At 32.0% G+C, this 27,316-nt stretch overlaps 1 protein-coding gene and 1 pseudogene across 1 annotated transcript; both read right to left on the bottom strand.

Moving 5' to 3' along the window:
• Positions 1-282: 282 nt before the first annotated feature.
• LOC107948414 (WAT1-related protein At5g64700) lies at positions 283-4,552 on the bottom strand. Its single transcript, XM_016882954.2, has 7 exons — positions 4,343-4,552; positions 4,175-4,237; positions 3,923-4,043; positions 2,758-3,027; positions 1,935-2,093; positions 1,582-1,733; positions 283-665 (listed from the first exon to the last, which is right to left on the bottom strand). Exons 1-7 carry the CDS (start codon positions 4,513-4,515, stop codon positions 539-541), a joined length of 1,065 nt encoding a protein of 354 aa, XP_016738443.1. The 5' UTR covers positions 4,516-4,552; the 3' UTR covers positions 283-538.
• A 17,471-nt stretch (positions 4,553-22,023) lies between these two features.
• Positions 22,024-25,107, bottom strand: LOC121223091 (DNA-directed RNA polymerases I and III subunit RPAC1-like; annotated as a pseudogene).
• Between the last annotated feature and the right edge of the window lie 2,209 nt (positions 25,108-27,316).

Genomic DNA, 27,316 nt, shown 5'->3' with positions numbered 1-27,316 from the left:
AGACTAAAGTTCTAGCTCCTATGACAAATGATATCAGAGCTAAGGTTCAAAGGTGCCTGTCAAGATGACGAAAGGAGTAGAAGATCAAATTAAGCCAATAGAGAGTCGTGGTAAGCTAGCCAATTTAGGGAAATGCTGTAGGCTTTAGAAGGTCGGGTGACCAATCTCTAAAATCATAAGGATTACGAGACTAAAATTCTGACTCAATAACACTTGCACGAAGTGTGAGCATTTATTAAATTATTTTATAGTTCTACATGCGTCAATTAACCACGTTAGAAATAAATATAAACTTTTAAGTAACAAATTGTTAATACAGATTCACATTACACATTTTTAAATATCTATTGCACTAAATTACCCAATAACCAGTATTAAATGTAACATTATCCCTTAATAAAAGAAGACATAAAGCGCTTGTCCAAACCCATAATACAATTACGGAATGGAAGGGAAAAGAAGAAATAAAGATTTAGAAATACAATCAAAGAACATGACAATAATTAGTTACGTAGATAACGATGTCCGAGGGCTGCTGCTAACCGCTGTTTCCTTGTGTTTGATTTTCAACAGGCAAACAACCCACGTTATCAACGTTCTGTTCTTTGCTCTTTCCCCATAAAACACTGTAAAGGCTTATCACTAACATGATTGCACCCAAAACACTACAACCACAATATAGAACATAATATATACATCAAAATTTCAGCTTTCTTTTATCTCCAGCTAATTGCATGCAAATTTGATATTGTATCAAGTTGATAAAGCCAAGCTATTATTCTCTTTGAGTATTATTATACTGAAAAATAATCGTGGAAGAGTAACACATTCAAAAGTTTGTCTCTCGATTCTTAAGATCAGCGTATTGGCACGACTATTAAAGCCGTTTAAAAGCGTAACCCATGGTTACGTTGAAGAGTAAGAGTGCATAATGTGTACCGAAAAATATAAAGTAATTCGAACTCAAGATTTTTAAGATATAGCAATAGTTTGAGCAACTGAGGTACCATTTGGTTTAGCTAATTCTCTGTTTGTTTAAAGCATCTCTATATCCTAAAGTTTTCGGATTTGAAATGTCTTGTAGTTAGATGCGGACCGTTTAAAGATCCTAAATGGCCCCCTCGAAATTTTAGGAAATTGAGTTTTTTCTTAAAATTTTTAGAAAATTTCAATTAAACCCCTAATTTTTTTTGAAGATTTTTATTATACTTTTTTTGAAAATTTTAAGCAAGCTCACTTAAAATATTTGAAATTCTCATTAATTTCACAAAATTTTTAATTAGGCCCCAATTTTTAAAAATACAATCTCATTAAACTTCTAAAATTTTTGAAAATTTTACTACCAGCCACTGCTTGTAGTGTTTTGAGCCACAATACACTTACTCTTCAGCGGTCATAGCTTCCACTCTTAAGAGTTGAGAACAAACTTAAAGAGTGTATTGCTAACTGCATAAAGAAAACTTTATCAGCATGCTATATCATCAAATTCTTTCAAGAAGATATAATAAAATTAAACCTCTCGTCTCCGAGCTTTTTCATAATATGTCTTAGTTGAATTTGGTCAAGATAAAAAGTGTTTACCTTCCAAGGTTAATGGTCTCGCCTAATAGAAACACAGAACCAAGACTTGTCATTATTAGATTCGATGGTATCATCACTGCATGAAAAACTGGCCCTTTCTTTGCAATCACCCATGCTTGCAAGTAGTATGCAACACCGGTCACGAAAATCCCCTATTGTAGATTAAAGCAACAAGTTCAAATCATCTCAACGAATAAATCACTGCTAAAGAAAAGGTAGAAACAAGTGGGACAACATTGGTTTTTAGAATAATTCTTGGATTAAATCTAATTTCTTTTCTTTATGTTCTCCTACTTTACTAAAAGCAAAGATAGATGTTGTTAGATATTAGAAGAATCTTTGTGTTTGCTTACACAATAAACTACTGCAAGCAGTCTAAAATTCCATCCCAACTTCCACTGACGAGGATCTCTTTCCAAAGCAATAGCAACAATAAATGACTGGACCGCACTCGACAAGCACTGAATGCTTGTGAAAGTAAGCTTGGAAGGGTAGCTTTTCAAAATGTGAGCCTGTTATCGTCAAAATTTGAACCATCAAATGACATCAATATGTGGTTGTCTTTGTGATTCATCGATTAAAACATTTGATTGTGGAAGCAGCTTATATGTTTTGAAGTTTAAATGACATAGTATAAAGGTTAAATTCTGCTATTAGTCCCTATACTTTAGGAAAGTTATAGATTTAATCTCAATAATTCAATTTAGTCCTTTTACTTTTCAAATTTTCAATTCATTAAGTTTTTCCATTTTCATAATATGATGCGACAATCATATTATTCATATATGTGATGTCATGTCAACTTATTGTTTTCATATATCACTCACTAAATATCTAATTAATGGATCAACGATTGTTATTTACATCAAGACTGAAATTTTAAAATTCAAAAGGTATAAATACTTAGAATGATTCAGTTAAAGAATATGAAGTAGATCTACAATTGTACTCATAATACAGAAGTAATTGAATTTAACCAAATAGATTTAATTGCTATTGTTTGAGTAGGACTAAATTTCAAAATTTAAAAAGCATAAGGACTAAATCTAAAAACTTTGTAAAGGAAAAGGACTAATAACCAAATTTACCAAGTTTAACTTGGTATACAAAAATGAAAGGGGGGGTTAATGTTGGTATTAATTCTAAGGGAAATGAATTAATGGCTGAGAAAGGTACCTGAAGTACAAGCCATAGAGCCCAACATATGCAGGAAACTAGCAAGAGGAAACATCCAATTATCCAATTTTTGGCAGAAGAAGCATGGTCATGGTCACCATCCTGGGCGCCACTATGGGGACGGAAATTATGAAGATGGAAGGGAGGTTTCAAAGCGGGACCTTTGTAAAAGGCTAGAGTGACAACCCCAGCCATGCACACCACTATACCTGCAACTTTTGCAATGCCAGGTACAGTCTTCACTCTCACCTTCTCCATCCTGTATTCTTGCTCTTTCAATTAAAACTTTGCCTTGAAAATTGAAAACTGTTCACCAAATTTCTCTCTTCTCTAATACCTTTTTATTTTCAGATAATTAGTAGATATTTTTTAAATAATATTTTTTGAAAGAAATAAAATTTTATTAATAATTGACTAAAGGACTTTTTATTTTTTAGAATCTCAACTTTTTTATGATACTAATTAGTGCGCAAATTTGAAAAGGTTATATCAAGTCTTTAAAGAAAATGATAATAATAAATTTAATTTTTAATATTTATATTTTTTATTAATTTTATTTATATTTTTAATTAAGTTTGACTTTCTACTTTTAAAAAGGAATTCAACTTTAAAAATTATTAAATTTATTTTTTTAACGGAAGTACTAATTAAAATTTTAAATTTTTAAAGATGATAACTTATATAACAATCTATATATATTTCATGTTAATTTTTTTATTTCAATGAATTTTTTATAATATATTTTTTATTTTTAAATATTTTTATATTTTTTAATTTATTTATTAACATAACATATGAGTTCAATAATGTTCTATTAACATTAAGTTTGCATAGCCAACTTTGCTAAAAATTTAAAATTTTTGTTAATATTTTAGTTAAAAATAATTTAACTCTTTTTGAAAGCTAAATAATTAAATTTAGCTAAAAATATAAAAGATAAAATTGAAAAAAAAAAGAAGGTTAAAAATAAATTTAGGAAAAAAAAAGGTATAGTAATTGTCTCTCTTTCATGGATTAGCCATTGAAATTATAAATTAGCTCATCTGAATAATAAATGATCGCAGATGTTTCGCATAAAATCTTTTATCAAATATAAAATAAAACAAAACAAAATGTAAAAGTAAGGCTAACCGTAAGTGGCAAAAAGAAAAGAAGCTAATGAAACCTGTCTGAGTAAAACTGCGAAGGCAAACGTTATGACTGGAATGCAATTAATGGTGGCAGCACCAAGCCTTGCAGATGTGTAAATGAGTGCTACTCCGTAAATATTCAAGGTTAAGGTAATCCTGAAATTTAAAAGAAAATTAATAAAACGAATAGCTCTGACGAATTCCATTAGTATTCAAATTATTTAACAGCAAAAAAACTCTTCAGTCGTCCTAATTAACACCTTGCATTCGACCAGAAATTTACTTACCCCAGCGAAGCAAGCATAAAAATCTTGAAGAAGGTCAGTATTGAAAGTGGCTTGGCGTGTTTTCTGGAACGACGCAGAAACGATTTATGGGCAATTGATATATAGCTTAATATATATAGTTGTTTTCAGTTACGAAGAAAAAGATGAGAGGAAAAACTTTAAAATTACCCTTCGAAAACCATGGCGAAAGGGACCATGAAAATTGTTCCAGCAACTTGTCTGTAGAAGACAAACACAGATATGTTCATACCCATATTGAATACTGCCTTGGACAGTAAGATCATGCCAGAAGAAAGAGCATGCACTAGAAGCGCCACCAGGAAAGGCTTCTTTGACCCCATTTTACTTATCTTCACTCCCACTGTTTGAATTGAATCTGATTATTTAAACTTCAACTTGAACCCCTTTATAAACACCCCGAGCTAGGCTTCAACTACAAGTGTTAGAGAAAACTATTAAAAGATTTGACATTACATAAAATCCCATTAACCAAATATAGCATAAGATATATATATATGATGAAGTTGCGATGGGAAAGCATATGCTACTATATGCACACATTTCTTTTAGTGGTGCGTAATAATAATAATAATAATAATAGTTTGGTTCCTTTTACTTTCTTTCTGCCTAAAGAAATAAGTTCCTGTTTTAGCAACCACTTAGATTTTGTATCAATTTCAGTAAAATATTACTGCTTACAGGTCCACAGAGACAACTTTTATAGGTCAGTTCACTTGTTGCATGTGACTTTATATAGATGGTATCAGCACCGATGAACTAGTGGTGACAATAGCTGTACTTTGGTGGAGTTTGATATAGTGGCTGAGAAAGCGGATTTAGGGTGGTTTTAATTTCACTGCACTTTTAATGTGGTGGAACACACGCAAATAATTTTACTTCAGTTTGGGTTTAGTTTTTTATTTTTTTTATTTCAGGTTACAGTATTGATAAAATATCTAATTTTATTATCATTACTATTTTTACTTTAACCGCAAATAAACGTATTGCCTATCTAAACCCAGCTAAATTATTTAGTATAATAATAACAACATTTTGTTAATTTATGTGAATGAATAAATTTGCTTCTATTTCTTTTGTCAAATTGAAATAATATTTTTAAATATAAATAAATAAGGAAAAAATGTTCATTCATTCAATTATAAAAATTAGTATGTAAAATGAATTTGAGGAAATATAAAAAGAGAATTATACGTTTTGCCAATGGGTAAATTCCTTTTTAAACCTATTCATGTTTTGTTAAATTTTTTAAAGGTGCTCAACATTCCTAAATCACAATTATTGTTCCAACTTTTTTAAATTTCAGAAAATTATTTTATTAAAATTAAAAAAATTAGATCCTATCATTTTTATTCATTCTAAAAAATATCATTTTTATTTGTTCTAAAAAATCATCTTTCAGTAAAAAATATAATAAACTAATTAAGTAATTATAATTTTTTTTGAAAATAATTATCTAAAAGAATAATTTTATTATTGTTATATTCCGAAGTCCGATTTCATAAATAAATACGACCACAGAAAATATAATTTTAATTTTGTATTACAATATTAGTAGAAAATTATATATATATTACAAACTTTTGTTTTTAAAATTAAACAATACACATGTTCATTGCACGAGAAGATAACTAGTTATAATATAAATCTATTTATTATTTTAAATGAAAAACTTAAACTTTTAAATAAAATAATTTAAAATAAATTAACTACATGAAAAAAAATAACCCAAATAATTTATTATATATTAAAAAAACAAAATGGAATCAAAATGGTTTAAAAAATAAAATAAATAAAAGGAAGATTAAAACAATAATTTCAAGAGTCCTAATGGAGTTCTAGTTATCAAGAGGACAACTTAAGCTGCTTTCAGATGGGTAGTGAAATTGACTCAGTGACTTTAAAAACGACGGTAACAATGAGATTGAATGTTGTAATAGTGAGTTTGAGTACTATAGTGATGTGATTAAAACTCATGGTAGGATATATGTTTGTATGGAAACACAAGGATGTCAATAAGATAAATTGTAATAAGAAAGTAAAATGATTATTAGCAACATTAAATTAAATTTATTAACTTATATTTTTATTATAAGCACTTAATTATATAGATTAGTTTTTTAACAAATAATATTTATATTTAATTAATATAAATGTAAATATTATTTAAAAATCATGAACTAAATATATATTACGAATAATGATATATTGATATTGAAATATCCTCTAAAAATATAACAATATTAAAATAAATAAAGTAAAACTATTATAATAATAAAAGCAAAGAAGAAACAAATGGCCCCATATTTCTTTTGGGTAGGAAGTTTAATATCAACTCAAAACTCTTAATGAGTAACTCCTTTAAGTTGTTTGGGAGCTCCCAGAACCCTTTGCTTTTCAACTTAAGCCGAAGACTCTGGTGAAAGTTGGAGCAAACGCACTTCAAACAGCTAAAACAATGTAGTCAAAATAGATCATTCTTAAGATTCCAACCTAATACAAAATATATTTGTCATCTAAGGAAACCATTAATCTCTATTTCTATATATTATATAAAACCAGCAAGCACTTCAGTGATGCAATCCAAACACCTTAATCGAAGGAAACCATTAATCTCTGTATCTATATATTAATAATGCAATCCAAGCAACACAGTTAAAATAGATATTTAGAAATGGTAGCTCTTTTATCGTCTTATTCTGGAATGGTTTTGGCCTTTGAATAATCAAAGTTAGAAACATCTTAAGAGTAGTCTTACTATAATAAGCATCGGAGATGCAATGGATTTCCCATAACTTACTGTGGTCTCACTATAGGAAATTAAGCTTTTAGCGGCGTTTTTAGTGGTGTTTGGATCGAAAACACTGCAAAGGTTATACATTAGTGGCGCTAACCGAAAAATGCCGTAATAAGTAAAGCAATAGCAGCGTTTATGAGAAAAGCGCCGCAAAAGGTAAGCAATAGCGGCGTTTTACCCTTAAAAGCTGCGAAAATTCATTAAATTTTATTGAAATGGCACCGTTTTAATGGCCTTAGTTTTTTCCCTGAAATCCCTAATTTTTTTCCCCAAATCCCTTACTTTTTTCCCCAACGTCTGCTGCATCGTCGTCGGTAGTCCTCTGCTGCATCGCCGTGTAAGTTTTTACGTTTTTCATTTGTTTGTTTGTTAATTTATTTTCTCATCTTTCAAATCCTAACCCTTTTCTCTTTGCTCCGCTTCGCTTTCTCTAGTAAAACGACCTGCCGTTCTCTTTGCTTTCTCCAGGAATTTCTCCCAATCTGTGCAATTAATGTGGTAATTTTTAATTTCATTCTATATTTTTTATATCTTTTTTTTTAATTTTCTTATAATGTCATTGGGTTGTTGATTTTACGAATTGGAACTATAATTTTTTTTTAAATTTTTTACGAGTTCACTCCAAGTTGCTTAATTCATATCCGTATTATCAAATTCAAAATAAAATAAAAATTTTAAAGAAGAATCAATTTGTTGAATTCTGAATCTAAGGGTTTTGACTTTGGACTTGAACTCAAAAAACTTATTAAACTCCATAAGTCTCACTGTTTTTATTCTCAATTATAAAAGTGAGTATTTTTGGATTGGGTTGTACTTAGTAGAGAACTTGCGTTCCTTATACTTCAATTACTTGATGAGGAGAAATTTAAAGACACTGTTCATAATTATGCTCTTATCTTTGCACTCTTTGTTTTTGTTCTTTTCTTTTGTTTTGTCTTTTTATAATTTAATTCTTTTAATCTGTTCATGCATTTTTTGTGTATCTGTTGATTAATATATTTAAATTTAATAGATTGGAGCAAGAGTCGGGGTTCTAAATATCTCACCTAGATAAAATATGACTGTTAAATTTGAGTAATGGATTGGTATATGGGTTAGTTTGCAGTAAACTATTATAGAAAGAGTTTAGTTTTTGTTTGTTTTATACAATCAATTGAAAAGTATCACTACACCAAATGAGGCTTTTAGCGACATCTTTTGTGGCGTTTGGACGACAAACGCTGCTAATAATCGCGCATTAGCGGCGCAAAAAATAAAACGCAGCTAAATATCTGGCATTCGCGGCGCTTCCTGCAAAACGCCGTAAAAGAACATCATTAGCGGCGTTTACCATCACGCGCCGCAAGATCTGAAGACCAAAACGCATCGTTTTGGTCTTGATGTATACTAGAATTAGTGGCGTTTATGATAAAACGCCGCTAAAGGAAGTATTAGCGGTGCATTGTCGCAAGCGCCGCAAAAACCTTAACGAAAACGCATTGTTTTGTGTCGCTGTATATTAGCATTAGTGGCGCTTACGAAAATCCGCCGCTAAAGCAAGTATTAGCGGCGCTTACTAAAAGCGCCGCAATATATGTTAACCAAAACGCAGAGTTTGGTCTAGAGGTATGTTAGAATTTATGGCGCTTATGGGAAAACGCCGTAAAATATCCTAACCAAAGTGCACCGTTTTGGTCTTGGTGTATGTTACAGTTAGTGGCGTTTAAGGGAAAACGCAGCTAAAGCATAATATTAGTGGCGTTTTGTGTGAAGCGCCACAAAATATCTTAACCAAAATGCAGAGTTTGGTCTTGAGGTATACTAGAATTAGTGGCGCAAAGGAAACACGCCGCTAAGGCATACTATTAGCGGCGCTTTCAGAGAAGCGCCGCAAAATTTGGTAACCAAAACGCAACGTTTTTGTCTTGATGTATATAGTTATTAGTGGTGAATATTAAAAAAACACCGCTAAATCATAGCATTAGCGACGCTTGGCAAAAAGCGCCGCAAAATATGCTCACCAAAACGCAAAGTTTTTTCATTAGGTATATTAGAATTAGTGGCGCTTATGGGAGAACGCCGCTAAAGCATACTATTAGCGGTGCTTTTTGAGAAGCGCCGCAAAATATATTAACAAAAACGCAACGTTTAAGTCTTGATGTATACTGGAATTAGTGGCGTCCACGAGAAATCGCCGCTAAAGCATAGTATTAGCGGCGCTTTTTGAGAAGCACCGGAAAATATCTTAACCAAAACGCAGAGTTTTGGTCTTAACCATGCATTATATAATGTAAGCTATTATATATGTTTAGTTTATCGTATTTGGTCTATGGTTTATGGTTTAAAGGTTGGGGTTTAAGGTTATGTGTTAAGGGTTTATGATTTTAGGGTTTATGGTTTACAGTTTAGATTAACTAGTGTTTTCTAATTTATATATTAATTAATTTCTTATATAATTGTAAAAGAGATAATATTAATTTGGATCTTTAAAATTGTGTGAAGATTTGGTTCTTCAAAATCGATATAAGCTATATCCAGAAGGATATCCCCATCTTATCCCATCTCGGTTCAGTATTTTTAGTGCTTTGTTCAATATAATATATATATGATTATTAATTTAAGATTTTAGCCAGGTCATATTTAGGTCCGGGTTACTATTTTAAGGTTATTGTAATTGATCAGGAGTATTGTATATATATGATGTAAGAGCTGATCAAATTTAATGTTTAGGGGTTAGAAGCTGGGTTAGACGTTATGGGTTAGGAGTTAGGGATTTATGGTTTAGCCAGGGATTTAGGCGGGTCGGGTTAGGGTATTAGGTTTAGATCTTACATATGTAAATGGAATAACAAAGCTTGGTGGACACTTGTATGAATTTAGGGTTACGGTTATAAGGTTAGGGGTTAGAAGTTAACAGTTAGGGACTTAGGGTTTAGATCTTATTTAGTTTTTTTAATTTATATTTTAAATATGTTCTTACATTTTTGAACATAAATAAAAATTATTAACTAACCCAATCTGAAATAATTAATAAAACACCACATTAAAGCACGATAAAACAATACTTCTTAGAGAAATAGCAAAAAAAATCAATTGGCTGGAATAAAAATCAGATTAATTAATTGTATTTAAACTTAAATATGTTAATGGAATAGCAATGCTTGGTGGACACTTGTATGGATTTAGCGTTTGGGATTTAAGGTTTAGGGATTTGGGGGTCAGATCAGGGTTTTGGGTTTAGAGTAATAAGTATTTTTAAAATATATTTTAAAAATTTAATCTAAACCAATTGATGTATTTAATTAATATTAGTTTAAATAGAAGTAATAAATAAGTTTAAAAAAGCATTGATATATATATGGATGGATATAAATATAGGTATAATTAATTATTTTGGATATATATATAAGACCAAATTATAAGAAATTGAATAAAAATACAAACAAAAAAGACAAGAAAACCTAAACTTTATAATTTTATATAATTCTTATAAATATTACTTAAAAATTTTAGAATTAATTATTTAAACGTTACCGTTTGGTTTAAGTAAAATAATTACTTTGTGGCGTTTTTTAAAAAACGCCAGAACTCTGCATTGAAGCTTAATAAAACGGCGCAGTTTTCGATTACAACTTTAACAATTAGCAGCGATTTTATTAAAAACGCCGCTAAAAATTAAGCAATAGCGGCGTTTGTACAAGAAACGCCGCAAAAGTGACTTAAAATTTTTGCTAAATGACGCGGTTTCTGTCCACGATTTTTAAATTAGCATTTTCTCTATATTAACTAAACGGCGCCGTTTATGTTAATTTTTCGTGGTGTTTGTGTTTGAAACGCCGGAAAAGTGACTTGATATATTGGCTAAACGTCGACGTCTAACTTAAGGAAATTAGTTTTTAGTGGCGCTTTAAAGGAAAACGCCAGAAATGTGCATTAAATTCGAGCAAAACGGCGCTGTTTCGGATTAGAACCTTCATTATTTGTGGCGCTTGTCAAGAAACGCCGCAAATACACAAGCTATAGCGGCGTTTTTTCAATAAACGCCGTGAAAGTGTCTTCAAATTTTTGCTAAACGGCGTCGTCTCTGTACACGCTTTTATACTTAGCATTTTCTCTATATTAATTCAACGGCGCCGTTTCTGTTAATTTTTTGTGGCGTTTATTCAGAAAACGCCAGAAATATGCATTATAGCTTAATAAAACTGCGCCGTTTCTGTTTTAACTTTAAATTTTAGTGGCGTTTTTGCAAAAAACGCCGCAAATGTTTCTTAAACTTTCGGTGAAACGTCGTCGTTTCTGTACCGTGTTTTAACTTATAATTTTCTCTATATCTCAGTAGGCAGAAATACATTCCAGAAATAGAATAGAGGAGAAAACGAAAGGGGTAAAATCGATAGAGAAAAAACGAAGGAAGTAAGGGAGAGGAGAACTCAGAAATCTTCAGAAACGAAGCATAACGTACGAGTCAATCTTCAGAGGATACTATCAAAGCTGCAGAATTTGTGGTTAAAAGGTAAGCTTTTTTTTCTGTGGAAACAGTGTATCTTGATTTAGGGTTTAGGTTCAGTGTAATTTGGGAATTTGGGGTTTAGGGTCCTAGTTCAGTCATGAAGCTTGTACCAATTTGGTTCGGAATTTGGGGAATTTGGGAATTTTTGCATGTTAGGGTTTGGGAAGAAGTTCCAATCCTGTGTGTTTGTTTTCTAGTTTGTTCTTCTAATTTTTGAAGAGCCCCCAAAAATATTTATACTGTTCTATGTTCATGTTTTGTTCCCCAGGAGTAACACTGCATTTGCCCAACTGTTAAAGAAAGGAGAACTGAAAATTGTGTATTTAGGTAAGTTTGCTAATTTGGTCATTTATCAACAGTTGAATGGCTTGGAATTTTTGGTGCATTTCTTACTGCTCGTATTTAGGTAAGTTTGCTGATTTGTTGAAATATGTTTACAATATTTTTCATTGTTTGAAAATTAGAAGCATTTTAGTAAAGAAAAACTATAATTAGAAATGTATATTCAATATTTGATGTGAAATTATATTTTTAGAACTAAATCCAAAATTATTTATTGTTAAAAGTACTCATACTTGAAAATAATTGTATCCAAATATATTATATGTCTTTGGTGCTGGATGTAAAAAAATTAATTGGTCTAATTTACAAAATCCATTTGGTGCTTATAAAATTTAGACTATTAAGCCTTCACCTTTAAATTTGATTTTTAAAAAGTAAAATAAAATATATATATTTGTTTAATAAATTATTTTTGTTGTGTAGGTGTAATTCCATAATAAATTGGTAATCTACCACAGTTGAAATATCTTTATTTATCTGGTTATTCTCTAACAGATATTATATTACATTTCTTCTCTATATATGCTCAGTTTCATGATTGTTATTTTTTACTTTTATTCTCTTCCTTAAATTAAATTTATGTTCAATTTATACAAATACATTAAATATTTTATACTCCTGCAAATTTGCTTTTGAATCATGTTATTGCATAATTTCCTTTTCGATGAGATCATTCATTGGAATTTTCAATTTAGAGAATTGCACAGAAAGTTTCCTATTTATTTCCTCTTCACAATCACAGAGGAGAAATGGTTTCATGTTGATTTTTGTGAATAAAGTTTTTGTTACCAAAAGTTGTAAAATTTGGTAAAATTGTTTATGTTTTTAAATCAAATCAGCCCATGCCCTGAGCTCACAACTTACATATTTAGGAGGAAAATGATTTCTATCTAAATTTTTTCTTTTGGTCCAAAATGTTTAGATTTGGGTTTTCATCCTTTTGAATACTTAGAAGTACTCAAATTTGAAAATAATTGTATCCAAATATATTATATGCCTTTGGTGCTAGACGTAAAAAATTAATTGGTCTAAATTAATTGTAACCAAATGTATTATATGTCTTTGGTCCAAAATGTTATTGCATAATTTTTGTTTTTGCTAAGGAGCTTTGCTTTCACAATGCGGACAGAGTAAAAGTGTCCTACGAAAAGCTACAACGTGTTAGATTTTTTTGTAAAGTATAAAAATAGTGACTAATCTATTTGTTCTATTTTAATCATTCAACTATTAATTCTTTTATTTAATCACTAAACTTTTTGAAATTAAATACTTTAGCACGAAATGCGATTAATTGTTGTTAAATGAGAGATGAAAAGCTGACACGAGACTTTTTTATTGATCTAATACATATCTCTAATCTCTAACAATGATAATAAATTTAACCCTCTTAAATTTCTACAAAATTGGGACAACAATCTCTTACATTAAAAATTTTAAGGCATGCTTCAATTCTAACAGCATAGAGTAAGACTTGCAGAACTTTTAATATTTCAATATATGAAAATTCAATCTCGATTAAAAGGTACATATCTCTAATATAATATTATTGTATTAAAAATTTCGCATGTTTTCGTATATTTTGAATGATAAATCAAGTTTGAATGATTTTTGTTTAATATTCCGATATAATTAACCGAAGATGTTCCTAACATAGTTATATGGTAGGAATTATATAATTTATTTACCTTAAATTTTATTAATTTTTTAAAATTAATATCCACATTTTAGATTGTAGATAAGATGCATTGATAGTAATAAAGATAATATGGGAAAAATAATAATGATTGATAAGATAATAAAAACACATATATATAATTTATATGTAATTAAAAATGTCACATTACAGTATGTGATTATTAAAATAGCCAACAATTTTTTTAAACCCTGTTATAACATTTAGACTAAAAATCATAATTGAATAATAGTTTAGGTATCACAAATTAAATAACTTACATTAATTACACAACGTACAAAAATTAAATAACTTACATAACTTACATAAATTAAGTAACTTACATAACTTACAAAAATTAAATAACTTACATAACTTACATAAATTAAATATCTTACATAACTTACATAAATTAAGTAACTTATATAACTTACATAAATTAAGTAAATTAAATAACTTACATAACTTAAATAACTTACATAACTTACATAAATTAAATATCTTACATAACTTACATAAATTAAGTAACTTACATAGCTTACATAACTTACATAAATTAAGTAACTTACATAACTTACATAAATTAAGTAAATTAAATAACTTACATAACTTACATAAATTAAATAACTTACATAAATTAAATATTTACATAACTTACATAAATTAAATATCTTACATAACTTACATAAATTAAGTAACTTACATAGCTTACATAACTTACATAAATTAAGTAACTTACATAACTTACATAAATTAAGTAAATTAAATAACTTACATAACTTACATAAATTAAATAACTTACATAACTTAAATAACTTACATAAATTAAATAACTTACATAAATTAAGTAACTTACATAACTTAAATAAATTAAGTAACTTACATAACTTACATAAATTAAATAACTGGCATAACTTACATTATACATAACCTTCTTAACTTACATTATACACAACTCACATAACGATGTAGTACACAACTTACATAATAGATTACTTACATAGCTTACATTACTTGCATGAGGCATACATAATACATAATACATAACTTACATAATACATAAAAATATATCATATCACAAATTTTTGAAATTCACTTATGGTAATAACTGGTGTTTTAACTTACCCGTGCAAATTATTATCAACGTCAAACTTCAAGAATTAAGAAATGGACCGGTCTTGGATGAATTTGTCAAGGGTTAGCAACGGTTATCGAAATGGAGTACAATATTTTCTAAATTTTTCTTTTCAATATGCAAGCCAAGAGAACATGATTCTTTGCCCGTGTAAGAAGTGTGTCAACATAAACTGACATTATCGTGAGGTTGTATACGAGCATTTAATTGTTGATGGGTTTGTTCGGGGTTATAAACAATGGTTATTTCATGGAGAATGCCCGCCTAGTACTTCCTCTTCAATGATGGATGTATCTTACTCTGGTACTACTTACCATCAGTCTGATAGAAGGGATGACATGGAAGGTATGTTGCGGGATGCATTTAATATGCATAATCATGGTGTCCAGTCGTTCCCAGCGGACTTTGTGGCTTCTAATGATTTTAATATTGGGAGAAATGCTTTTACCGAACCGGGAAGTAGTGTACCTCATGAAGAGCCGAATGAAGAAGCGGCGAAGTTCTACGCGCTACTTAATGACATGAACGAAGAACTGTATGAGGGATCAAAATTTTAAAAAATGTCTTTCTGTGTTCGTCTTTTTCAATTAAAATGTTTGGGAGGGTGGACCGAAAACTCTTTGACAATGCTGTTAGAGTTCTTGAGAGAAATGTTTCCTTTGCAAAAATCCCTCAGTCATGCAAAGATATGAAGAAAATGATAAAAGATTTAGGCCTTGGGTACAACAAAATCCATAGTTGCCCAAATGACTACATGTTGTATTGGGGCGATCGGAGAAATCAACAGTGCTGTCATGTATGCGGCCACTCCCGTTGGATAAGTAAAAACACAAAAGGTGGGAACGACGATGAAAATGATGCACAGTCAAGAAAGAAGCCAGTCAAGATTTTACGGTATTTTCCGCTGATACCGAGGCTTCAAAGGCTTTTCATGTCGTCAAAGACAGCGGAGTCTATGACGTGGTACCATGATGGACGAACCGATGATGGATTATTAAGGCATCCGACAGATTCTTTAGCTTGGAAATCATTTGACAATAAATTTCCAAGATTTGCAAGCGATCCTAGGAGTGTGAGGCTTGGGCTAGCATCTGATGGATTTAATCCTTTCAAGATCATGAGCACTGTGTACAGTACTTGGCCAGTAGTGCTTGTTCCTTACAATCTGCCTCTGTGGATTTGCATGAAGCAATCTTCCCTTATCTTATCTATGATTATCCCTGGTGAGAAAGGGCCCGTGAATGATATCGACATTTATTTACAGCCACTTATTGAAGAGTTAAAACAATTATGGGCTGGTGTCAAGACATAGGATGTGCAGAGAAAGGAGAACTTTAATTTACGTGCGGCTTTGATGTGGACCATTAATGACTTTCCCGCTTATGCCAATTTAACCGGTTAGAGTACCAAGGGTCGTTATGCATGTCCTTGTTGTGCTGCACAAACATGTCGCAATGGTTGTACAATGGGAAGAAGTTTTCTTACATGGGGCATCGTTGGTGGTTACCGGAAAATCATAGATTTAGATTTCAGAGTTCTGTATTTGACGGCACTAAAAAGTTCAGAGAAGCTCCTTCCCAAACCAGTGGCTCTGAAATCTTGTTCATGTTGGAAGATATGAATTTCATTTATGGGAAGATGAACCAACCGCCAAACACACAAAGAAACAGAAGATCAAATGATGAAGCTGATGAAGACTCCGACGAAGAGGACGATCCTAATGAAGCGGACTTGTGGAAAAAAAGAAGTATTTTTTTGAGTTGCCTTATTGGGAGCATCACCTTTTACGACACAATCTTGATGTTATGCACATTGAGAAAAATGTCTGCGAGAACATTGTGGGTACAATTTTGAATGTCGATGGAAAATCAAAAGACAATCTTCAGAGTCGACTTGATTTAAGTCCAAATGGGAATTCGGCCTGATCTTCATCCCAATCCACTTCCGAGTGGGAAATATCGGTTGCCGTATTCTATTTTCTCAATGTCCAAGACGGAGAAAGAACTATTTTGTATGGTGCTGAAGGATATGAAGGTTCCAGATGCGTATGCATCAAATATATCTCGATGTGTTAGTGTTAAAGATCGAAGATTATATTCACTAAAATCACATGACTATCACATCTTGATGCAAGATTTACTGCCAATTGCTTACGATGTTGTATGCCCAAGAAGGTGACGTCTTGTATCATTGAACTATCCAATATAATGAAAGCCATTTGTGACAAAGTTTTGGATGTTCAAGAACTTCAGAAGGTACAGGATCGAGCCGCTTTGACTTTATGCAGCATGGAGAAAATCTTCCCACCTTCCTTCTTCACCATTATGGTTCACTTGATAATCCATCTCCCGCACGAAGCAATTGTTGGCGGTCCCGTTTTCTATCGATGGATGTATCCCATAGAAAGGTGTTAATTAAAATTTTTTAAATTTTCCTTCATTCACCTCTATGCCTTTAGTTACAACTTTTGATAATGTTGTATATTGTGTTTAGGTTCCTATCCAAATTAAAGTCTTACTGCCGCAACAAGCGATATCCAAAAGGATCGATTGCTGAAGGCTACTTGGCAGAGGAATGTATGACCTTCTCCTCAAGATATTTGGAAGATGTCGAAACAAGGTTGAACAGACCAAATAGGAATGCTGGACTCACGGACTATAACTTAGCTGATACTTATTTGTTTCAAAGTTTTGGAGAACCAATCGGCAAAGTTGAAATTGCAGAATTAGATCATTTATCGTGGGTACAAGCGAATCGATATGTTCTGTTTCACCACGAATCATTGGAACCTTTATAGAAGTAAGTTCTACAAATTTTATAAATATTTATCAAACTAAATATTGTTTATCTTCTAACAAAGTGAACATTTTTTTCGCATAGTGAGTACAAACAAATATTGAGATCTCGTTCGCGCTTCCGAAGAACACAACATCGAGATATTAATAAGTTGTTTACAGAATCTTTTTATGAATGGTTAAGCCAAACGGTATGCAGTTGGAGCTTCCGCTTACAAATAATAATGCTTTCTCATAACATTTTTAATTACTCAGTTTACTTTCCATTCAATAGGTTTGGAGTGGGAAGAACGTAAACGATGAAGTTAAATGGCTTTCCCAAGGTCCAAATCGAGTGGTTAAAAGATATAGTGCGTTCCTCATCAACGGATTCAGATTTCATACAAAATATCGCGAGAGGTTGAGGAGAACGCAAAATTGTGGAATAGTTGTTAATTCTGCAATTACAAGTTATGCTAGTGCTAGGGACAATAATCCTGTCGAGGGAAATGTGGAATATTTCGGACATCTTACTGACATAATTGAGTTGGATTACTATGCCAAATGGAAAGTTGTCTTATTTCGAGGTGATTGGGCCGATGTTAATACAGCTCGTGGAATTAAGCAAGATCAATTTGGTTTTACAATGGTGAACTTTGACCGATTGATTCACACAGGACAACAACTGATAGATGAGCCGTATGTATTCTCATCTCAAGTCACACAAGTTTTTTACTCAAAAGATCCAGTCGATGAGGGTTGGTACGTTGTACTCTGTAACATCGCTAGAGACTTGTTTGACATGGGCAGTGGAAGTAGAGATAACATCGACGAGAGATCAGAAACTTTGCCCTTTCCAGAACAAAACTTAAACGATAATATCCCTAGTACTAGTGCACAATTTCAATGGGTTCGTCAGGATACGAATGAAGATATTTACGAATAATGATGTAGTAATATTTTACTATTGTTTAATTATATGTAATATCATAATTTAAATCTTGGTCTTATTATATATTGCAACTATTTTATATGTGCTGTTATTGTTGTAATTAGTTATTAAGTTATCAACTATTTTATGTGTATTGCAGATAAAATGCCTAGAAGAAAAATTCTAAGGGGAAGCATTGTTCAAAATGATCCAAACTCGACAGAAACAAATAGTACTGAACAACAGACAGCACTTGGATCTTCGAATGTTCCGATTACATATGAGGATCCTACAGAAGTTCAAAGTAATTTTACATTTAATTTACATGCGTGTTGACTTATAGTTGATTTATTTTTCAAATTCTTATATTATAATATACCATTTGTAGCTGAAAATGGTAGGACGCGCAGAGGTCGAGGACATACGCTACTTAGAGAGTTATACGAGTTAGATCCAGTCGAGCGTGTCAAAGTTGTACGAAACAGTTTTTGTCAGCCTGTTGGATCAGAAGCTCGACTTTTAGCAGGATACATGGGCATTTTAGCACGAAATCCGAATATGTTGCCTATCAACTATGAGTCATGGCATCAAATGCCCGATAGCAACAAAAACCAAGCCCTCGATAATATTAAGGTAACAAAATGTTAATGTCATTTGTAATGCTTGGGACATAGTTTCATTTATATTTACTTTATTAACTTGTGTTTTTTGTTTTTTGTAGGCGAGGTTTGCTTTAGAGGTCTCGGATGCTTATGTAAAGAAGGCATTGGGAAAAAGATGGAGAGACAATAAAAGTACTTTGAAGAAAAATTATTATAAGACAAAAACAACCCTCGATGAGAAATTGCAAAATGTCCCGCCGGGTATGTTGAGGTACCAATGGGAAGATGCGATTAGATTTTGGCATTCGAAGAAAGGCGAGGTATGACGTACTTCCAAACTATTGTAATTATTTTGGTTTATAGTATTTTCTATTTACGTACTAAAAATTTCATAACGTAGGATCGTGAACAAGTTGGAAAAAGCAGCAGGCAGAAATAAGAAATCACCCACACAGCCGGGTTGAGAAGTTTTGCATGTGTAGCTGAGGCGGAGATATTTTTAATTTTTTAATATTGTCAAATATGTATAACTTTCTATTAAATAATATTTTTACTACTATATTGTAGGAACTGTCGTCCGATCAAAAAGTTGGACGCCTTCAACTTTTTGAAATTACACATAGGAAGAAAGATGGATCTCCCATGACTCCTGAAGCTGGTAAAATAATGGTAAGTTTACTTAATACGATTTGACTTGTTTTAGTTATTTATAGTGTTTATTTTTTAATGGTTTAATTCATTGCTTGTAATGCGACTATTGTTATGTTGCATATGTTTTTTAATATATATTGCGTTTCTAATTATGTGATTTATTTATTAGGAAAAACTAAAGGATAAAAAGGCGGAGTACGAAGCGATTGCTTCTAGTGATAGTTCTGTTCATCTGGAAGACATTGATAACCGAATTATTACTGAAGTTTTGGGTCCTGAAAGGTATGGTCGGGTTTGATTTCAAGGATCTTTTGTTAGCCCAACCCAATATTTTGGATCCAGCTCGCACCAATACATGGCTTCGGGGAGTCAGGCTCAAGCTGAAGTTCAGAGGTTAAAAGACCAGATGACTCAGATGCAAACGGCCACAACTGAGGTTTAAAGGAAATATGAAGAACTCCAGCTACAACTTAAAGCAGACGCGGCAGCGAGGGAAGCAGAGGCTGCAGTGAGAGAAGCAGAGGTTCAAAAGAAATATGAAGAACTCCAGCTACGACTTAAAGCTGATGCGGCATCGAGAAAAGCAGAGCAGAGTAGAAAGTATGACGAACTCCAGCAGCAGCTTCAGACTATGATGAAGATGTTTCAGTCGCAACTTCCGCCGTCATAGTGTATTGCATAAATATTTTTATCATTTTAACTTTTAACATTTTTGCAAAAATAATATGGATTCACTTTTATTTATTGATATTAATATTATTTTATTCGTTTAATTTGAAATATTATATAAATTTATTGCTTTTGGCTGGTTTAGATCTAGTAGCTTTTGATTTGTTGCTACAGGAGGGTTGAAAAAATGAAAAATTTAATAAAAAAAATTCCAAAAATAGTGGCATTTTTGTACAAAAGCGCCGCTAAATATTATGATCTATAGCGGCGTTTTTATACAAAGCGCCGTTAAAGAACATGTTCTTTAGCGGCGCTTAATAAAAAACGCCACTAAAGATCATGTTCTTTAGCGGCACTTATAAAAAAACGCCGCTAAAGAACATGTTCTTCAGTGGCGCTTAGAAAAAAACGCCGCTAAAGAACATGTTGCGCCGCTGAAGAACATGGTCTTTAGCGGCGTTTTTGGTTGTAAACGCTGCAAACATTTGCGACGTTTTCGTTAGCGGCCTTTTTTGCGTCGCTTCCACAAGCGCCGCAAATAACTTTAGTGACGTTATAAAGCGCCGCTAAAAACCTGTTTTGGTGTAGTGTATATTGTTTTATACAACCTATTGTTTTGTTTTATACAATGAATTGAAAAGTTTATTGGTAGGAATGAATTAAAAAGTAAATTTTCATAGAAATAGTTTAGTTTCAGTCTTCAATGGTATTGATGCATTTGCTTTCTGTCCTTATTTGCAATCCTTATTTGCTTTTAACTTGATATTTTATTTTATTGAAAAGTAAACTGTCATGTAAAAGAGGTTGCAATGTCCTTATTTGCTTTCTTGCTATGCCTATTTATGCATGGTTTCTGTTTTTCTGTTTTTAGAAGAACACAATATATGATTGACATGGTTTCTACACTACACCAAAATAGGCTTTTAGCGGCGCTTTTTTAGGCCTTTAGCGGCACTTATAGAAGCGTCGTAAAAAACGCCGCTAATGACAGCGTCGCTAACTTTAACGGTATTTTTTTGAAATAAACGCCGCTAAAGGTCAGGGTCTTTAGCGGCGTTTTTGGAAAAGCACCGCTAAAGACCCTGACATTTAGCGACGCTTTTTCCACAATCACCGCTAAAGACCACGATCTTTAGCGGCGCTTTTTCCACAAACGCCGCTAAAGACCATGACATTTAGCGGCGCTTTGCCCACAAACGCCACTAAAGACCACAACCTTTAGCGACACTTTTTCCACAAACGCCACTAAAGACCACAACCTTTAGCGGCAGTTCTAGCAAAAACGCCGCTAAAAACATAATCTTTAAAAAAAATTATTTTAATCAAATAATATTTATTTTTATGATAAATATTATATTATGTTTTATTTTTTAAATTTAAACTTTAAATATACTTTTTAAGGATAAATAAAAAATATTATTTAAATTAAATTTTCTATGAAAATTTTAACTTTAAAACTAAATATAAAAATTAATGAATTTAGTTTTAAAATTTAAAATAATAAATTAATAACACAATTAAAATCCAAAAGTTAGAACTTAAATTGTCGTAAATATTAAAGTAAAAATAAAAATTTAGAATTAAAACTAAAATAAACAATGGAAAGATAGCTCAAATGTAGGTTTTTGCTGCAAGTTACACAGACAAGATAAATATATTCTTTCTGCCCTAAAAAAATCCACTGATCTAATCACTGTACTAATAACCAATCAATCATTCATCAGAGAACTGATGCAATTTTACTGTTTTTATGCCACTAAAAGCAAAGCTGATGAATTGGCTACTTCATAAGGTTAAACCATGGATCCTTGTATTACAACTATATATTAATTCAAGACCAAAAATGTAAAAAGCCCATCACCAATAATCTATCCCTCTCATTACACATTAACTCACAAAAAATCCACTCTTTATATATATATATATGTGAATCATACCATCTGCCCCTCCAAATCCCATCCATGAACCAAAAGATGAGAAATGAAAAAGATTAGCTAAGAGGCAAGAAAATCTCCTTGGATTAATAGAGAATCCATTGCTTCTCTCATCCTTACTAACCATATTAAAAGCATCATGAGAGCTCTGTTATCACGCGTCTTGTCTTCTAAAATCTTCATTGCTTCAGTAAATAGAACTTCAGGAGGTAATGCTCCAGTAGATTCAATGGTGACTAGAAAAGGGGAGAAAAACATATTAATCTCAAGTTGTGCCTAACCTTAAGTTAGTTTGAAATCAATGAAAATATATTAATCAAGCAATGGCATTAAAGAAATCTAGAACTAATTTTGACAACACATGCAGAAAACATAGAGTAGCCCCACATTACTTACATATGAAATGATCTTTAACACGGCGCAGTGCCACACGTTTCTCCCAATCGTCACCTCTTATGCATTTTCTGCAAAGTGTGCTTGCACGTGGCCTTGCTACAGTTTCCCTTCTCCTACCTGCTTGGCAGCCAAATTCTTCATTAGGAAATGTACCTAAAACAATATCTCCTAACTTCACATGCTAAAGCATATCAAGCAGAACCAGTCAGCACTATCACATAGCTACTGACCCCACTATTAGAGGAATATAATCCACATTTAGTAACGGAATACTGGAAAACCCTTTTATAGAGGAAAAAACATAATTACAAAAATTTACACCATATAGACAACAAATCATAATGAACAGAAGTACCTTTTCCAAGAACTTCTATATCAAACACATTAACAGGGCATTTGCTTTTGAGTTCTTCAGCAAGGTCATCTTCGATATCTTCCAATAATACAACCTAAATATATAAATATATCATAATATTGTAATAATATAGAGTCAAAATGAGATAGAATAAACGAAAGAAATGAAGAAGGTTTAGAAAAGAAGAAATCTACAGTTACAGTCTATCCTTAACTCAGTAAGCATCCGATACCAAGCAGTGGCCACTGGGGACCACTTTGCATGTGTTTTCCCAATGCCTTTAACAGCATGTGCTTCCAGTTCAATTTCCTAGCAAAAAAGTTAGAACTTTTAGTACACTCGAAAAACTTCATAAGGATTAGATTAACGTCTAACAACTTCAAAACGGATCCTGAACTAATGAGAGCAGTACACAAAACCTTCTTAATCTACTAGCACCACATTTAGCTCGCGAAGAGATTTTTTCTAAACCTAAGGCATGATCTGCCATCTTGACATGCTTTATGAGCAATTTTTGAAACAAACAAAAGCATGTAAAATATACCAGTCCAGGGCCAAGTTTAGCAATAATAATATCTGGATACTTGGGGATAATGGGGTTCTTTACAAATTCTGGAATGGTCTCTTGACTGCAACCGAAGTAAGTGTATGTTTCAGGCTTTGATGATGAATCTGAAGCTGCATTTCTTGTTTCCTTAACCAGTTCACTCCCATTAGGCAACCACTTTAATGCATTCGATTTAACTGCATTATTATACATCATTAGAAACAAGGCAAAGCTATAAAGGGAAGACCTATTAATTTCATTTAAGTAAAAAGGTTTCATGTTTCACTGAGAAAGCCCAAAACCGTACCTGTAATACGTAGACTATCTCTTTTACACTGAACATGGAGTTTGAAAACAATGGTGTTCTTTTCATTTGGCTGATCATTTTTTACAATTGAAAGAGACAAAAGTAAAGAATTACCAAGTGCCCTAGGGGTAAACTCCATAAATTCAGATAAACCATCAACAAAAAAATGAATTAAACCTGAAAGATAATCAAAAAGCCTTGGGTCAACACGGATTGGAACGAGGCCCAACCTATGAGCAAGAACTTTATCTTGGATTATTGATGTGTTGTTTGCAATGAGAACTTTTTCAATTGCCATTGTAGGAAGCTGCAAGCATAATCAGTTCTATCAGTACTAGCACAGATAATATGCTGCAAGCTAACATAGCTAGCATATGATAGCATGCAATATTGTCATTAACATAGCATATGTTAGCACTGAAAAGAGGTAGACCAAAAAGTCACAGACCTCAGCTATAAGGATCCTCCTGAATGAATTGGCAATAGCTGCATCAATACCGATCATATCAAACTCCATGTCATCTTCATTGAGTCGAACCACTTCAACTCTAAAGTTGTTAGAGAATCGGTCAAGTTGTGAACTATTATCAATTCCCATCGATGCATAAGCGCCAGAATATTGAATACTCTCAATCTACAAGCAACAAAAGCCCCCAAAACATAAGACGTTTAATTATAATACAAAAAAAGAGACCCACAAATTTCAGAACCTTAAGAACAGAACAAGACAGATGATACAAAGAAACTAACCCAAACCCCAAATAAGGAAAAGGCTCTATTTTTTTTAATTACCCAATTAAACAACCCCAAGAAACCACTGTTTCTTAACACTCCATATATGAATAAAAGGGTGTTCATGAAAAAATTTCAACTGAAGATGTGTGCTTTAGGTGATAAAAAAGGGGGTAAGCGAAATACATGGATAGGGGCGTCTTTATTGCATGAAACACGACTTCGTTGGAGTTCAAGATACGGTGGAAGTTGACCCATTGGCACATCTGGCAAATCCCAGATTGAAAATTTCTTCTTTTCTTCTCCTACCCCCTCTGCCATTGCTTTGTTGCTTAGATTTTGCTGTTAGGAATTTAGGGTTTAAATGGGAACTGAAAAGAAAGGGGTTTTAGTTGTCTACACGGTTGAGGAGAAACGCTTATGTTTAGGGATTTTGTTCTTTTTTGACAGAGAGAAAGCACAAAAGGAGTTTCAAAAACCTATCTGCTTTAGTAGCAGAGCTCCATTAATTTGGAGATTTTAGGCAGAGAAATTTGGAAATAAAACGCGCCCTCTTTTTTTTTTTTTTTTAATTTTGGGGCGTTTTTTATGAAGACGCTGCTAAAAATTATGTTATTTGACACCATTTTGCTCTGTTAAAATTTTTTTATTTTGTATATTAAATAATAACTATTTTAATATTTTAAGTAAGCAAATTTGAAATTTTTTTGAGGGAAAGTAAAATTCAAATTAAACTAATTTTTTTTATAAATTATATAAAAAATGAGATAAATTGAAATATAAATATGTAAATACTAATTAATCTAAACCTTAAACCCTAACCCGACCTCAAATCTCTAACCTTAAATCACTAACTCTTAACCCCTAACCCCTAACCCTTAACCTCTAACCTCTAACCCCAAACCCCAAACCCCTAACTACTAACCCTCAAACCTTATTTAATATATAAATTAAAAAACACTAATTAATCTAAACCCTAAACCCTAACCCGAATCCCTAACCCCTAACCCTTAACCCCTAAATCACAACCCTTAAACCAGAATCCCTAATTCCATAATCTATAAACCTTAAAATTGTAAATCCTAAACCGGCCTTAAATCCTAAATTAACCATATACCCTAAACTATATATATTAAAACCTAAACTATAATGATAATTAATTAAATATTTTAAAATTAATACTATCATATCTTTTAAAATTATATCTGAAATTATTTAATATATAAATTAAAAATCAATCAGTCATGTACCCTAAAAATTTTTAAATCATTTTAAATAATAGTATTTTAATTTTTCCATTTTTAACAAATATTTTCCTATGTTTTTTATTTGAAATTATTTCTACGTGTCACTATTTCAAATTTAACCATTTTTAAAAAATATTCTGTTAAAAATAAATTGAATTTTAATTAATATAAATAAACAAATCAAATAGTAAATAGACAGATAAAATATTTTTGCGGCGTTTTTTTAAAAACGCCGCTAAAGCCTGAGCATTAGCGGCGCTTTTTCAAAAACGCCGCTAAAAGCCTGAGCATTAGCGGCGCTTTCCCAAAAACGCCGCTAAAAGCCTGAGCATTAGCGGTGCTTTCCCAAGAACGCCGCTAAAAGCCCCAAAAGTTCGAAAACGATGCCGGGCTTAGGTTTTTAGCGGCGGTTTTTCAAAAAACGCCGCTAATGCCCATTTTTTGCGACGCTTTTAAGAAAGCGCCGTTAATACTTGATTTTTAGCGGCGTTTTTTGTCCAAATGCCACTAAAAACCCCGCTAAAAGCCTGTTTTGGTGTAGTGCTATTTACAGCTAAAGATCAGTAAAATAAGGCTACAAACAGTTGGTCAACGGACCAAAGAAATAAAGTTGGAGCAGATGGACCATTAAGATTGTCAGACATTAAGGTGAGGAAAAACTACTTATTCAACATGTAGAAATATATATTCTTTAAGTAGCATATGTGAAGTGAAGCTTTTACTTGCCTAACTTTATGCTGTGCTTCTCTTAGACCAAATTTCTAGAGGAGGACTACAAGCAGCTCAGTTTCATTATAGTATTCATTCTCGTACAAAGCATCTTTAACTATTCAAATTTTCAAGAGTCGACTTGATCTAGTTGACATGGGAATTCGACGTGATCTTCATCCCCAATTACTTTTGAATGGAAAATCTCAGTTGTCGCCTTCCATTTTTGCAATGTCGATGAAAGAAAAAGAAGTGTTCTGCACGGTGTTGAAGGATATAAAGGTCCTAAGTGTGTATGCATCAAATATATCTCGATGTGTGAGTCTTAAAGATTGAAGTATTTCTTAAAATCACATGATTATCACATCTTGATGCAAGAATTACTGCCACGTGCTTTACGGTGTTGTATGTCAAAAAAGGTGACATATTGTATAATTGAACTATCCAATATAATGAAAGTTATTTGTGACAAAGTTTTGATTGTTGAAGAACTTGAGAAAGTATAAGATCGAGCCGCCTTGACTTTATCCAACTTGGAAAGATCTTTCCACCTTCGTTCTTCACTATTATGGTGCACTTTCTAATCTATCTCCCTCATGAAGCAAAACTTGGTGGACCAGTTTTCTATCAGTGGATGTATCCTATAAAGAGATGCTAATTTATTTGCAAAGTTTTCATTAATTCATGAATATACCTTTAATTAGAACTTTTGATAATGTTGTATATCGTGTTTAGGTTCCTATGCAAACTAAAGTCTTATTGTCGTAACAAGCATTATCCAGAAGGATCAATTGCTGAACGTTACTTAGAAGAGGAATGTATGACTTTCTACTCTA

Source organism: Gossypium hirsutum, chromosome D11, assembly GCF_007990345.1.
Source record: "Gossypium hirsutum isolate 1008001.06 chromosome D11, Gossypium_hirsutum_v2.1, whole genome shotgun sequence".
NCBI classification, from domain to species: domain Eukaryota; kingdom Viridiplantae; phylum Streptophyta; class Magnoliopsida; order Malvales; family Malvaceae; genus Gossypium; species Gossypium hirsutum.
This window is presented reverse-complemented; position numbering and strand designations above follow the sequence as displayed.